Consider the following 15,431-nt stretch of genomic DNA (forward strand, 5'->3'; position numbering starts at 1 on the left):
CTCTCTCTCAAATAAATAAACAAAATCTTAAAAAGTACTATATGTTTTTCAATACAGTATTATCCAAAAATACGTATTACAAACAACAACCTTCAGACTTTAAATTTGCTACCATGCCCCGACAAAGCTAACCTGCTGCATCTTGGTGACCATATCCTTGTAGACGATATCCATGTTGGCGTCCGTGATCTTGACCAAGGCAGAGACCGTGATTTCTGCTTGCTGGGTGGTGAAGCCTAAGCAAACACACAAAGACAGTCACACTCTGGCGACTCTATTTGTTGGGGGGGAAAAAAAAGAAAAAACAAAACAAAACAAAACAAAAAAAACCCTTCACAGAAGGGGAGAACATGTTTTGAATTCAGAAGACTGGAATCGCAGGCTGTGCTGTGTCTGTCTCTCTAGAAGCATGACACATCTATTTCTACATGTAAAGGTAAAGGGCTGGGCTGGTGTCCTCTACCGTCCTACCTAGCTGCAAACAATCCTATTTCCTGAGACTGTCTCATGACATAGAGGAAGCCTACAATGCGGGGTCAAGGAAAGGAAAGCAAGATAAAAATTAGAGATGCAATTTACTGCTTTTGTAACTTAACAAAAATTCTAGGTAATCTTTATTTCCTTCCCTGTGGCTTAAATTTTCTAGGACTTGATTTCCCTATTTTAAAGTGCACACGTTAGTAAAGAATAATTTACTTAAGTAGGAAAGCTCAATTATTTCACATCCAGCATAAATCCATCAAATCATTGACCATATAAAGACAACTAGTAATTTTTTTTTTTTAAGATTTTATTTATTTATTTGAGAGAGAGAGAGAGACAGTGAGAGAGAGCATGAGCGAAGAGAAGGTCAGAGGGAGAAGCAGACTCCCCATGCAGCTGGGAGCCCGATGCGGGACTCGATCCCGGGACTCCGGGATCATGACCTGAGTCGAAAGCAGTCGTCCAACCAACTGAGCCACCCAGGCGTCCCGACTAGTAATTTAGCTATCAATTCATCTGATGTTAAAAGGAAAAATTTGTTCTTTTTATTTTTCCTCCACAAGTCTCTTCAGTCACTTGTGGAGAGAGGACCAGGATGAAAAAAAAAAAAAAAAATAGCTTTGATACTCAGTAAACTCAGATGCTGAATTGAAAGATCTAACTCAGCAGTGTTACTGTGTTTAATAATTTTAGATAGTACTACCTGTGAAGCTAATAAAACACTGTATGCTAATTAACTGAATTTATATTAAATTTTTTAAAAAGCTGGAAATAAAAAAATAACTTTAGATAGTAATTTATATTTCACATTGGCAATTCTAATAACAGGCTTAAACCAAGATGCTGAAAGTTAATTTTTTCATTAAATACTTCCACCTGTAAGAACTACAGAAGAATCTACTGATTCCTGTAATTAAAGGCACATTTGTTTGCATAAATTGTAAGTGATACAATTTGGATGAGATTAAGTTCAGGCTATGTATTTTTTTTTTAATATTTTATTTACTTACTTAACAGAGAGATCACAAGTAGGCAGAGAGGCAGGCAGAGAAAGGGGGAAGCAGGCTCCCTGCTGAGCAGAGAGCCCAACGTGGGGCTCGAACCCAGGATCCTGAGATCATGATCTGAGCTGAAGGCAGAGGTTTAACCCACTGAGCCACCCAGGTGCCCCGACTATGTATTTTCTTTTTAAAGATTTTGTTTATCTGACACACACACAGAGAGAGCAAGTACCAGCAGGCAGAGCAACAGGCAGAGGGAGAGGGAGAAGCAGGCGCTCCGCTGAGCAGGCAGCCTGATGTGGGGCTCGATCTCAGGACCCTGGGATCATCACCCGAGCTGAAGGCAGAGGCTTAATCGACTAAGCCACCCAGGTGCCCTGACTATAATTTTTTTTTTAAATTTTATTGAGTGTGAGTGCAGACGTGCTTGCTCACATACACAAGTGGGAAGGGGGGTGGGCAGGAGAGTGGAGAGAGAATCTCAAGCAGACTCCCTGCTGAGCTCGAAGCCAAGATCTCCAGCTCTGAGCACTGAGATCCTAACCTGAGCCAAAATCAAGGGTCCTAGGGGACTGAGCCACCCACGCAGCCCCCAACTATAATAAGAAACAAAGAGATTTGAAAGAGACAAAAAGACCTCCAAAGACCTATTTCCTTCATTTATTCAAACTCCTTTGATTTTCAACATGTGGGTCATGTGCATCTAGAAAAATCATCCAAAAGGTTACCCACCAAAATGTTACATTGGCTTGCTCTGGGGTATTGGGATTCAGAATATTTTTCCTATTTCTTTTCTGCCTACATTTTTTGAAAATGAAAATACAATTTTTAAAACTTTTGGAAAAAGTGCTCATAGCTAAACATAGTTAGGTTTGGCAATTATGAAGAAAAGAAAAAGAGACCAGCGGAGTACTTACGCTGTTAATATACTCCACAGCCTTATAATTTATAACCACCTATGGGAGGAGAAAGGGGTAAGAAAAACCAAAAGTTAGGTCTGAAAACCTACCAGGTTACCAGATACAAAATAATGCTCTGTAGGGGGAGCCTGGGTGGCTTCAGTGGGTTAAAGCCCCTGCCTTTGGCTCAGGTCATGATCCCAGGGTCCTGAAATTGAGCAGGGAGCCTGCTTCCTCCTCTCTCTCCACCTGCCTCTCTGCCTACTTGTGATTCTGTCTGTCAAATAAAATCTTTAAAAAACAATAATGAGAGAACAAGACACCATCAGTGTTAGAGAGATTATACACACGCAGAAAGTTTTGTGAAGCAGGAGGCGCAGCTCTGGAGAAGGTAAGGATGGTAGGTGGGAGTGCTCCTGGACAGGTCCTTCTGGCCCTCCCCTATAGCATCTTAAATATCCATCATTCGTCTAAGAGGCCTTGCGCCCTACATCTTGGCAGGGTCCCCATAACACCAGTCTTGAGATACCCCAAAATTCATGTGTCAAGGTTTGAAATGAAGAAAAGCAGGAAGTACATCTATCAAAACATCACACTTTAAGGTGAACAATTTTTATTTATCAAAAGTAAATAAACAGACTTTTTTGGTGGGGGAGGAGAAATAAACCCCACCTGTTAATGGGAGAAAGATCTGTGGCCATCTCGAGCCCACTGCTGCTATCTTGCCATTTAACGACTTAAGAGGCTCCCTTACTCATCAAACCCAGTGTGTAGAGAAACACCCCGTTCTCTCCAATATGGCTTTTTACAATGGGTTACTTTGAATGCAAGAACATTAGATCCACAGAAAAAAGGAAAAAGCAGGAAGACTTCTGCTTATCCACATAATTTCTGATGCCTCTCTTTTCCATTCTACTTTTCTAAATTCTGAACCGAAAGAGGTTTTTGGTCAAAAAACCCCCAATGTTTCAAGTTTAAGAAGGAAAGCAATGAAGATTATGATATGGTACTTAACAGTTTTTCTGAAGTGTACTCAGGTACACTGTATTTCCTTTAATACTCAAAGGACCCTTTGGAATTTTTACTGTGCCCACACTGCTAATGAGATGAGGAGACAGAGACCAGGAAGGACCGGGACACCTGGGTGGCTGAGTCAGTTAAGTGTCTGCCTTCAGTTAAGGTCTGTGATCGTGGAGTCCCGGGATCGACCCTGCACTGGGTTCCCCACTCAGCAGGGAGTCTGCTTCTCCCCTGCTCGTGCATTTTATCTCTGTCTCAAATAAACAGAATCTAAAAAAAAAAAAAAGAAAAAAAACTGGGAAGGAGGAGAGAACTGCCCCGCTTTGCAGCTGGGCCCTGGCGGAGCTTGAACCCAGAGCTTCTAACTCCCCAGGTGAGCACAGAGCTCCCGCCACCTGCTTGGCCCTGGTGAGTGAAGCCCAGGTCCGGAGAGCAGTTCTGCAGATACGAACACGTACAGCTGGGGCAAGATCTAGAGCGTCGTGAACACGCATAATACAGAGAATTAGAGTCGGTCTGTCTAGAAGATTCAAAGAGAATGTTATCTATGCACTGAATCCACTTTCAATAAACGTCATATATGTTGGAGCATCTTTTGCATTAATAGTGATTAAGAAAATATTAGTTGAACTATTAAAAAAACCCTACAAGTTGAAATTAGCAATGGCTGCTCAGCAACATTTTAATTTCATAACAATTTTAAAAGCACACAACACGCCCAGTAACAAAACTACCACTTTTGTGCATCAAGCAAGTGTCCTAGGAAACATTCCTGAGTTTTGCTAACTTGTGTCTAACTTGTTATCTGTAACACTCTACCTCCAGAGAGATGTTGTAAAAATATGCTTCTCAGGGACCAAGAGAAAACGTATACAAGAATTTCTTAGGGACAAAGAGAAAATGTATACAATAAGTCTCAACTGGTCTAGCGGAAGCAAAATGTCCTTAAAAAATAAGAACCCTCGGGGTGCCTGCGTGGCTCAGTGGGTTAAAGCCTCTGCCTTCTGCTCGGGTTGTGATCTCAGGGTCCTGGGATCGAGCCCCACATCGGGCTCTCTGCTCAGTGGGGAGCCTGCTTCCCTTCCTCTCTCTCTGCCTACTTGTGATTTCTGTCAGTCAAACAAATAAATTAAATTAAAAAAAAAAAAAAAAACCTTTCAGGTGGGGTCATTATCTCGGGGTCCGGGATCAAGTCCTGCATAGGACTCTCTGCTCAGCGGGGAGCCGGCTCCCCCCTCTCTTTGCCTGTCTCTCTGCCCACTTGTGATCTCTCTCTCTTTCCTCTGTCCGATAAATATATAAGATCTTTAAAAAGATTTAAAAAAAAAAAAAAAAGGAACTTAAAAAAAAAAAGAGATTGACCAAAAGATCATTTGTAGACTTAAATGTCAAGGAGAAATAGAAGTTAGATAAGATCAGGAGAACTTATCATTTAGTGTTTTTCCAAGGCACTCCCGGCCCTGAGCAACCCACAAAAGGATTACCATTTTCTTCTAGTAGACACACTAAGGCGTGGGTGTCAAAGTAGAGCTTCTTGTTCCCGCAGGAGGTGAAATCTCGCCTTTTGTGCTCCAGATCTCTCCTGTGCTCCAACTGTAGGCTCCCAGCCGAGAGGCTTAGCTCTAGAATGTGAAGAACAATTAGGCTCAAAACATGATGATGGTAAACAAAAGCCATGGAAGAATATGGCATACCTCAAAAGCCTACCTGGCTGGTGCTTTACTGAGATGAAATTCACATACCATACAATTTGCCCATTTCAAGTGTTCAATTTTATCTTTACTAGAGAGTTCTGCCACCTTCTGCACAATCCTCTAGAACATCTTCTTCATCCCAAAAAAAAAACCCCATACCTTTTAGCTATCATGCCCCAATCTCCCAACTCCCTCAAACCCAGGCAACCCCTTACCTACTATCTTTACGGACTTGCCTACTCCGGGCATCACATATGAACAGAATAAGGGATGTGGTATTGTGTGTAGTTTTTTCACTTAGGTGAGGTTTTCAAGGTACATCTACCTTATAATTAATGTGCACTTTGTTATCTTTTTATTGCTGAATCACATTGTTTTAGGAATATACCAATTTCTTCTTACCTATGAAGTTGTTTCCACTTGGCTGCTTTGAACAATGCTGTTGGGAACATCTGTGCATGCGATTCTGTATGAGCAAGTTTTCAGTTCTCTTGGGTATATACCCAGAAAATGAATTGTTGGATCACACAGTGACTGTGTTTAGCCTTATGAGGTTATGCCAGATTATTTTCCAAAGTGGCTACACCATTTTTCATTCCCAACAGCAGTGTCTGAGGGTTGCAATTTCTCTACATTATCAACACTTGTTATTGTCTGTCTTTTTTATTATAACCATCCTAGTGGGTATAAAGTGGTATCCCACTGCAATTTAATTTTATTTTTTAGATTTCTCTTCAACTATGGTATTTACTTATTTATTTGTTCTCTATAATTAAAAGTGTTTCTTGGCTTGTCTCTCATTTCTTTTTTTGTTCATTTGTTTCTTAAATCCCACATATGAGTGAAATTTTATGGTATTTGTCTTTCTCTGACTTATTTTGCTTAGGGTAATACCCTCCAACTCTATCACATCATTGCAAATGGTTAAGATTTCATTATTTTCTATCACTGACTAATAGTCTATTACATATATAGTTTTTTTATATCTGTATATCTATCTTTATATATATATATATATATATGCATCACCTCTTTATCCATCCATTAAGTGGACACTTGGGTGCTTCCATAATCTGGCTATTGTAAATAATGCCGCAATAAACATGGGGCTAGCAGTTTTGACTTTAACTTCCTTGATGCCTAATGATGTTGAGCATCTTTTCATTGCTTATTGGCCATTTGTCTATCTCTGGAGAAACATCTATTCAGACCCTTTGGCCATTCAGAAAATTGGGTTATTTTTGGGGGTGCTTGGGTGGCAGTTGGTTAAGCGACCAACTCTTGGTTTCAGCTCAGGTAGTGACCTCAGGGCTGTGAGGCTGAGCCCCAAATCAGGTTCCAAGCTCAGTGCAGAGTCTGTTTGAGATTCTCTCTCCCTCTCTCTGCTCTTCCCGCTCATGCTCTAATAAATAAATCATTTAAAAAAATTGGGTTATCTTTCTGTGATTCAGTTGGTCATTAAGAACTCTTTATACAATTTTAGGGGCACGTGGGTGGCTCAGTTGGTTGAGCGTCTGACTTCGGCTCAGGTTACGATCCTGGAGCCCTGGGATGGAGTCCCGTGTCAGGCTCCCTGCTCAGCAGGGAACTCGGCTTCTCTGCCTCTCCCCTGGTTGGTGGTTTCTGGTGCTCTCTCTCTTGCGCACGCGCTCACTCTCAAATAAATAAAAATCTAAACACATATATACATTTTATATATTTATTTCTGAAGATTTTATTCATTTATTTGAGAGAGAGCATAAGAGAGAAAGCACGAGAAGGGGCAGGGTCTGAGGGAGCAGCAGATAAACTGCTGAGCCACTCCAGGATCATGACCTGAGCAGAAGGCAGATGCCTAACTGACTGAGCCACCCAGGTGCCCTTCTTTATACATTTTAGATACAAGTTCCTAACTGTATATATACTTTGCGAATATTCTCTCCCATTCTGTGGGCTGGCTTTCACTTTCTCGATAGTGCCTTTCAAAACATAATTAATTTTTAATTTTAATGAAGTCCAACTTATTTTTGTTCTTGTGCTTTTGGTGTCATATCTAAGAAACTACTGGCTAATTCCAGAACACAAAGATTTACACCATTTTTTTTTTCTAAGAATTTCACAGCTTTAGCACTTACATATAGGTCTCTGATCCATTTGAGTTAACTTTTACGTGGCGTGAGATGAGGCTTCGACTTCTTCTGCATGTGGAAATCCAGTTGTTTAGCATTATCTTGGAACTTGTCAAAAATCAGTTCACAGTAAATCTTCTCTGGGGTCTCCACTCTATGCTACTGATTTATATCTGTCCTATGCCAGTGACACATTTTCTTGATGACTTATAACTCTGTGGTAAGTTTTTATATCGAGTTTTGTTCTTTTTCAAGATTGCAAGGGCTATTCTGACTCCCTTGCATTTCCATATGTACTTTAGCATCAGCTTATCAATTTCCTTTTTTATAAGTCTGTAGATCAATTTGGTGGAGTACAAAGTCTTCTAATTCATGAACATAGGATGTTTTTCCACTTCTTTAGCTCTTTAATTTCTTTAATGGGGTTATGCAGATTTCACACTACAGCTGACCCTTGGAACACTGGTTTAGACCACATGGGTCCACTTATACACGGATTTTTTTTTTCCATACTCTATTTCCTCTTCTTTATGATTTTCTTAAAATTTTCTTTTCTCTAGCTTTCACTATTCTAAGAACACATGTGATATATAAAATGTGTTAATTGACTGTCTGTTATGGTAAAGCTTCTGGCCAATAGTAAGCTATTAGTAGTTAAATTTGGGGGAAGTCAGAAGTTATACACAGATTTTCAACTGTGTAGGAGTTGGCACTCCGAAGCCCTGTGCTGTTCAAGGGTCAATCCTATAAGTTTTGTGTGTTTTTTGTTAAATTTGTCCCTAAGTACTTTACTCTTTTTTGATGCTACTATAAAGGTAATTTTTTTTTAGATTATTCATTCTAGTGTAGAGTAATGCAACTGATTTTTTTAAATTATATTTTTTATGTTGATCTCATATCCTGCAATCTTCTTCAGCTTGCCAATTAGTAGTTTTTTAGTGAATTCCTTAGATTTTTCTTACAGGGTCCTGTCATCTGTGAACAATGATAGTTTTATTTCCTCCTTTTCATTGTCTTGCACTGGTTAGAACTTCTAGTACAATGTTGCATGGCTGGTGATGGCAGACATCCTTGCTCCTGACCTTTGGAGGGAAAACTCTCATCCTTCACTATTAAGTATGATGTCAGCTATGAGTGTTTCACAGATTCCCTTTATTAATGAGGAAGCTCCTTCCATTCCTAACTTGTCAAGTATTTTTTATCATAAAGGGTGCTTAATTTTGCCAAATTGCTTTTCTTTGTCTTCTGAGATGATCACATGTTTTTCTTTTTTTCTTCTTCTGTTTTTTTAAATATGGTGCGTACAGGAATTGATTTTCAGATGTTAAATGAACCTGTTGTTCCTGGGATAGAATCCCCTTCAGTCATGATGTATAATCCTTAACATATAGCTGGATTTGATTTGCTGAGTATTTTGTTGAGGATTTTTATCTTTGTTCATAAGAGGTATTGGTCAATAGTTATCTTTGTGATGCCTCTACAAAAACCTAAAAACCTATCTTTAGAGGGATGCGTTCTAATAATTTGTACGTTCACCTTTCTTATGAATTTCTGTGCATTTAGCCACAGATCCAACTCCTCTTCTAAGCTTGTTTCAAGGTGCTCATCTGAAGACGGTAGCATGGTAATGGTTCTCTGGCTTTTGTACTTCATGAACCATAAAAATAGTTGAAAAAATATGTATCAATTGCAGTGCCAACTAGAAATTCTATCCAGGAAGGACAATTAAACACAATAGCTCCTTATTCTTACAATCATACTATAAAAGACATTTTGACTGCAGAAGAAAAAAAAAAGAGAGATGGGCAATATAAAATTTAAAAACTTTCATTTAAATGTAATAAACATAGCTAAATGAAAATTTTACTACATGTCTGTGTTTACTTTTCTATGATGCCAAGTTCGTAGAAGAGTGGTAAAAGAAGTAATAGTGACTACTAAACAGTCACTACTAACTTGAAGTTTAGAAGTCTGAGGTAAATCCCCTAAGTGACTGGAAAGCTACTTCAACGAATCAGCTCCTACTGTCAATCCTCCACCTCTAAACGCTCTAAAGGAAATTGCATGTAAGCAAAACCATGACATGGACAGAACCCTACAGATCAGATGTTTGTCTAGAAGCCTAGAGCACTCCCATTTCCCCTGCTTGTGTTCCCTCTCTTGCTGTGTCTCTCTCCATCAAATAAATACATAAAATCTTAAAAAAAAAAGGTCCTTACATTCAGGGAAACACTAGCCTACAGTATCAGGTCCTTGGCAAGGCACACAAATACAAAGCCTGTCCTAATTTAGCCTACACCTACCCTTTCATCTTTCTTTCTTGACACCTAAGTTATTCTGTGTCCTGTACTTGTATATCTTGGTACTCTATCCTGATGTCTGGCTTGACCCCCTTTTTCAACTGGCAAATTTTAGCATCATTTCAACCCCTCTCCATTTAATTTTATAATCTGCTAAGTAAACATTATGCTCTGGGGAGGGAATTATGCTACACTGTGTGGTTCCAGCTGCTAGTTCCACCCAGGTCAGAGGGCAGCCTGGATTGCTCCTTGTGTTCTCTGCCCAGCCCGCACACCTCTATCACAGCACTCACCACACTGTTTCCACATCTGTATCATCTACTAGGTCCAAATATCCCAAGAGCAGCCAGTCTTAGTCATTTTCACATTAGTAGCATATAGCAGAAGGCCTGGCCAAGTGCAGGCCAGAAATAATTGTGTAAGAGACCTCTCAATCTGGATCATGAGACTGTCTAGAAAGAAAATTTGCAATCAACCCCTTTCACCTCCTTACCTACGACCTTCTCTTTGTACATAAATTAACTCAGTTAAATCTGGTCCCTCTTTTTTCATTCGTCCCTCCTTTTTTTTTTTTTTTTTTTTTTTCATTAACCCCAGTCTGAGACAAAACTGGCCTCCAGGAGAAGAGACCCCCAATGTCTGCCTGATGACAGAACAGACCGAGCTTGAAAAACAGCAGTGATGAATGAATGAACGAACGGATCTCTCAAGGGGCCCTCTAGAGGCTAAGCCACCCATATTTAAAACTGTGCTCAACTGTCCCATGGGTCAGGAAGTTTGAAAACAATTTGAGTCTAGAACTGGCTAGTGAAGAGTGATGGGATTTTTCTAGGACCAAATTAATCATCTGTGTGACTTAAAACATCTCCCTCTCTCTCTCTCTTACACACACACATCCCCAAAATAAACTATCATGACTACTTTCTTTTTTTTTTTTTAAAGAATTTATTTATTTGACAGACAGAGATCACAAGTAAGCAGAGAGGCAGGAAGCCGGCTCCCTGCCCAGCAGAGAGCCCAATGCGGGGCTCAATCCCAGGACCCTGGGATCATGACCTGAGCCAAAGGCAGAGGCTTAACCCACTGAGCCACCCAGGCGCCCCGACTATCATGACTACTTTCTAAGCAAGAGCTAATTCCAATTTAGACGCTGCAGATTTTTTTCTTGCTCAAAACAACTGGAATTAGAGGCACCTGGGTGGCTCAGTTGGTTCGGCTCAGGTCATGATCCCAGGGTCCTGGGATGGAGCCCTCCATGGGGCTCCCTGTTCAGTGGAGAGCCTGCTTCTCCTCCCTCCTGCTCTGCCTACTTGTGCTCGATCTCTCTGTCAAATAAAAATAAAATAAAATAAAATAAAATAAAACAACAACTGGAATTCATTTAAACTGTAAGCTTACTTCAACAAACTATGTACTGTCATCTGAAAAGTGTTGAAAAGGTCTGGCCCCTTCTCACTTGGCAGGCCAACCCCCACTGATGGAAGCTGAATGCCATCTTGCCTTCTGTCAAAGGGCGAAGCCTGAGGAGGAGCAATACTCTTGGCATTTAGAATACCTCAGACTCATTTTTCCTCCTTTATTGTGACAACAAAGTGAGGCCCAAGAACTATGAATTACCACTAATAACCAGGAAGCAAGTAAATGGAGTTTAAAGTGCAATGCGTAATTCTCCCTTGGAGGGACTTTCAGAATATCAAAGGGATTTATTAAAACACACACACAAAAGCAGCCCGGAGTTAGGCCTGAACAGAGGAGGAAACCAAGTACAAACTTACTACTCACAACATCCTTAAGTCTCAGTAGCCCTACTGAGAACTGCGGCACCGAACAAATCACTAGGCTGAACGCAAAGAAACAAAACTCAGTTGGCTGAGTGGTTCCTTAACTGTGGCTTGTCCCGTATTTATTTACCTATCCTCACTCTCTGAAGAAAGGAGATCCTCTGAGCCTAATTCAGTAAGTACCACCTTCCTGACAAAATCAGAAAACTCATGAGAACTCTTCCCTTTTGCCCCACAGTCTTGAATGAGGGGATAAAAATACATCAAAAGTCAGAGCTTATAAAAAAAAAAGAAGAGCAACAAAAGACAGAAGTACTGAAATAAAGATCAAAGTCATCTCGAACTCCTAATTATTGTGTAACACTGACAGAGTTCACCACTCATTCCCCACACTTTGTATGTAAAGCTTCCTTCCTTCACTTTTTTTGTCCTTCCAGTCTTTCCCCAGATGTGGATATTTTTATACTTTAGAAACTGTCAACAGGGTGCCTGGGTGGCTCAGTGGGTTAAGCCTCTGCCTTTGGCTCAGGTCATGATCTCAGGGTCCTGGGATCCAGCCCTGAATCAGGCTCTCCGCTCAGCAGGGATTCTGCATCCTCCTCTCTCTCTGCCTGCCTCTGTCCCTACTTGTGATCTCTCTGTCAAATAAACAAGTAAAATCTTAAAAAAAAAAAAAAAAAAAAAAAAAACCCACGAGGGGAAAATTTCTTTAAAAAAACACAACAGTGGGGCGCCTGGGTGGCTCAGTGGGTTAAGCTGCTGCCTTCGGCTCAGGTCATGATCTCAGGGTCTTGGGATCGAGTCCCGCATCGGGCTCTCTGCTCGGCCGGGAGCCTGCTTCCCTCTCTCTCTCTGCCTGCCTCTCCATCTACTTGTGATTTCTCTCTGTCAAATAAATAAATAAATAAAATCTTTAAAAAAAAAACAAAAAAAAAAAACCACAACAGTCCACATTTACTGGGCTTTTCTCTTAAGAAAAAGAGAAAGGAGGGAGCCATCAGTATGGTTACTGATGGCTATGGATTGATAGGACAGACCACCCAAAGTGGTATTTTTAGCCCTTTGCTAGTAAAGATTATCCCAAATGGTATTTTCATCAACAATTTGCTATTTAGTAAAATGAGCCTGTTTCAGACTTCCTCATCTCTATGCCAGGCTGTGACTGCTCTCACCTCTCTCAAGTATTTAACCAAACGCCACCTTCTCCATAAAAACTATTCTGATAACCCCATTTAAGCTCACTGCTGGAGGCCCACCTCACTTCCTAAGCCTCACCACCTCCATTCCCCGCCCCCCCACGGTACTTTCCACTTCCGTACGCGATCATATGTAAATTATATGCGTACACATAAATTATAGCTTTCTATCTACATCATCTCCGGTACTAGAGTGAAGGTCCCAGACTTTTCTGATTTTTCCCAAGTACCCAGAAAAGCGCCAGCCAAGCGCAGAACAGGCAACTAGTGTCCGTGAGTTAATAAATCCCCGACAGTCGGGAGTGAAACTGCAGTTCCCACAGCTTCGCTCCTCAATCTCGCAGAATCTCCCGCAGTCGCCCGCACCCGAGTGGTGACCCGAGGGACGCGTCACCGGCGCCCATCCGGCGGCTCCACCCGCCGGCGAGCACCAGCTCCCCGCCCAGCGCGCACGGCCCTCCCGGCATCCCCGCCAACCGCAGCCAACACACCTTGTGCCCCGGACTCCGGGTCACCGGGGCGGGGGCAGACAGACCTTCGTCCCACGCCCGGAGAAGCGCGGCGACCTCGGCTCATCCGACCTCTGGGTCGCCGAGCCTCCCCGTCCCGTCCTGCCCGGAAGGTCAAAGCCAAAGCTGGTCCCGCCCCCGGCCCGGCGAGAAGATTCCCCCTGCTGCCCCGGCCGCGCGGCCCTCACCTCTCCTGGACGAAGTGAGGGCGGCCACTCGGCCGCGGCACAGGTGGAGGGCGCCGGCGGCCCAGGCGACGCCCGGGGTGAGGCCCGGCAGGCACCTTCCCGCGCCGCCGCGGCCAGCCGCGGGGACAGAGGGCCCTGGGCGCGAGCGCTCCCGGTCCGCGAGGGGCCGGCGCGGGGCGACCGTGGCCAGGCGCGGGGAGGGCACGAGCAGGAGGAGGAGCAGCGGGGAGGCACGTGTCGCGCCGCGGGGGGCCGCCGGGGCGCGAGGCTTCAGCGCCCCCAGACCCACGGACAGCGCGGACAGGCAGTGGCGTACCGGGACGCCGCGGCCGCCCGGGCTTCCGCAGCGGCCTGAAGGCAGGAAGAGCACAAGCCGCCGGCGGCCCGCCGGGCGCTTCGGTCTCCCGCCCGCGACGAAGCCGCAGTCCATCGCCACGGCGGTCACAGGCCCGGGCGCGCGCTCATCCCGCTCGCGCGCCGCGCGGGCTCGAGTCCACAGCCGGAGCTGCGTGGAGGGTGGCGCCGGGCCCGCCCTTTCCTGTCGGGCGGGCGGGGTCCGGGCGCGCGCCGGGGCGGGGCCAGGAGGGGCGGGGCCGGGGCGGGGCCAGGCGGGCGGGGCTCCATCCTAGGCCCCGAGAGCGAAGCGAGCGCGGGTCCTGCGCGAGCTTGGGTCCGGCTCGGTGGAGAGGAGGCTGCGGGGGCTCCCTGATCTGTGATGCCTTCCTGGCTGCCACGGTTTGCTGCCACGGGCGCCCTTCAGAGTCCACAGGAAAGTCCCTGCACCGCCAGGCTGCTTAGATTTTACCATCCTCATTTGAAGTTCCCCAAAACTTGGCGGTGGGGTGCATGCTAAGGAATTAGCAGGGGCAAAGGAGAGTCGTTTACATAGTCAAAACATTAAAAGGCTAAACTTCAGAGCTTTTGTTTCCGGATTAGCACATCAAGAAAGGATAAAGTCTCAATCTGGGGAATTTAAAACATGGGGTATGAATGTTAACTGAGACCTCCTGGCGTAGGAGATCTGAAACTAGTGGTGTTCAGTTCAGGAAGCGTTTTGAATGTGTGATGCACAGTCTCAGGTACTGTTCCATTATGTGAACTCAGTAAATGTTCACGGAGTGAATGAATGAAATATGCACTAGGCTGCAGGCTTGGAGATAGAAGAAAAATGAGGCTGTTCTTGTCCTCCGGGAGTTTTCTGATACACTTCTATTTGTCCACATATGTGATGGAAGAAAAACATGTTCTGAGCCTTAAGAGCTACAAAGTGCTGCTTAGACAGAGGAGAGTACATAAGGCTATGGGAGAGGTGAAAGAGATGTTTAAGCTGCTATCAAGATACAAACAACTAGAAATATTAAGGTTTAAGCAGACATTCTCATTAAAAGTAGGAGTTACACTTTTGTAGAACTGTTAGGGAAAGCAATTTAGCAATATGTATCAACAGCCTTTTACGTTCATAAATCGATGGCATGTAGTTTGTTTCTAGTTTTTTGGGGTATTATGAATAAGGCTATTATGAACATTCTTGTATAAGTCTTTGTGTGGACATATGTTATTTATCTCTAATTAAAGAAATAAATATTCAATAACACTTGTTAACGCACAGTAAGTGCATTAACTTTAAATTAAAGTGCCTTGACTTTGTTCAAGGGTAGAGGACGATCTTCACAGGTTTTGGGAGCAGTGCCATGGAATTTTGTAGTGATGGAGGGAGAGATTGGGCTCAACTTCAAGTACAGTGGAGACAGGTGGGAATTTATAGCCACAGAGCATGATGTGGGGGTCAGTGGATGGGGAATTACTATGAGAAAACATCAGGACTAAGATTCTGGCTGGATTCTGGCTAGACCAACCTCCAGGATTCTTACTGAAGGCAGATCAGGGTGATCAGATATGAAGGATGGGGGATCCTGGTTAAATTCTTTTATGGGGAATTTTGCTAAAAATTGGACCATGCAGAAAGGAACAGGGAAGTCCAAAAGTCAGGCTTAGTTTGAAAGGAATTCTGTAGGGGTGCCTGGGTGGTTCCAGTGGGTTAAGCCTCTGCCTTCAGCTCAGGTCATGATCTCAGGGTCCTGGGATGGAGCCCCTCATTGGGCTCTCTGCTTAACGGGAAGCCTAGTTCCCCCTCTCTCTGCCTACTTGTGATCTCTCTCTCTCTGTCAAATAAATAAAATCTTAAAAAGAAAGAAAGGAAGAAAGAAAAAAGGAAAGGAGTTCTGTAGAACCTGAACAACATTTGGTTAATG

At 43.4% G+C, this 15,431-nt stretch overlaps 1 protein-coding gene and 1 long non-coding RNA gene across 2 annotated transcripts in view; both read right to left on the reverse strand.

The window, feature by feature from the left end:
* MCUR1 (mitochondrial calcium uniporter regulator 1) overlaps positions 1 to 13,732 on the reverse strand; it is a 29,246-nt gene extending 15,514 nt beyond the window's left edge. The window contains exons 1-3 of the mRNA XM_082730234.1: positions 13,180 to 13,732; positions 4,888 to 5,025; positions 133 to 236 (exon numbers count right to left, since the gene is read on the reverse strand). Of these exons, the coding sequence (XP_082586360.1) occupies positions 133 to 236; positions 4,888 to 5,025; positions 13,180 to 13,609 (672 nt within the window). The 5' untranslated portion in view covers positions 13,610 to 13,732. The remainder of the gene's footprint in view (positions 1 to 132; positions 237 to 4,887; positions 5,026 to 13,179) is intronic.
* Positions 7,733 to 12,003, reverse strand: LOC309864578. Its single transcript, XR_014311618.1, has 2 exons — positions 10,682 to 12,003; positions 7,733 to 10,588 (listed from the first exon to the last, which is right to left on the reverse strand). It is a non-coding gene; the product is annotated as an uncharacterized lncRNA (long non-coding RNA).
* Positions 13,733 to 15,431: the final 1,699 nt, after the last annotated feature.

This window comes from Mustela nivalis (genome assembly GCF_964662115.1).
Source record: "Mustela nivalis genome assembly, chromosome: 5".
NCBI lineage: Eukaryota > Metazoa > Chordata > Mammalia > Carnivora > Mustelidae > Mustela > Mustela nivalis.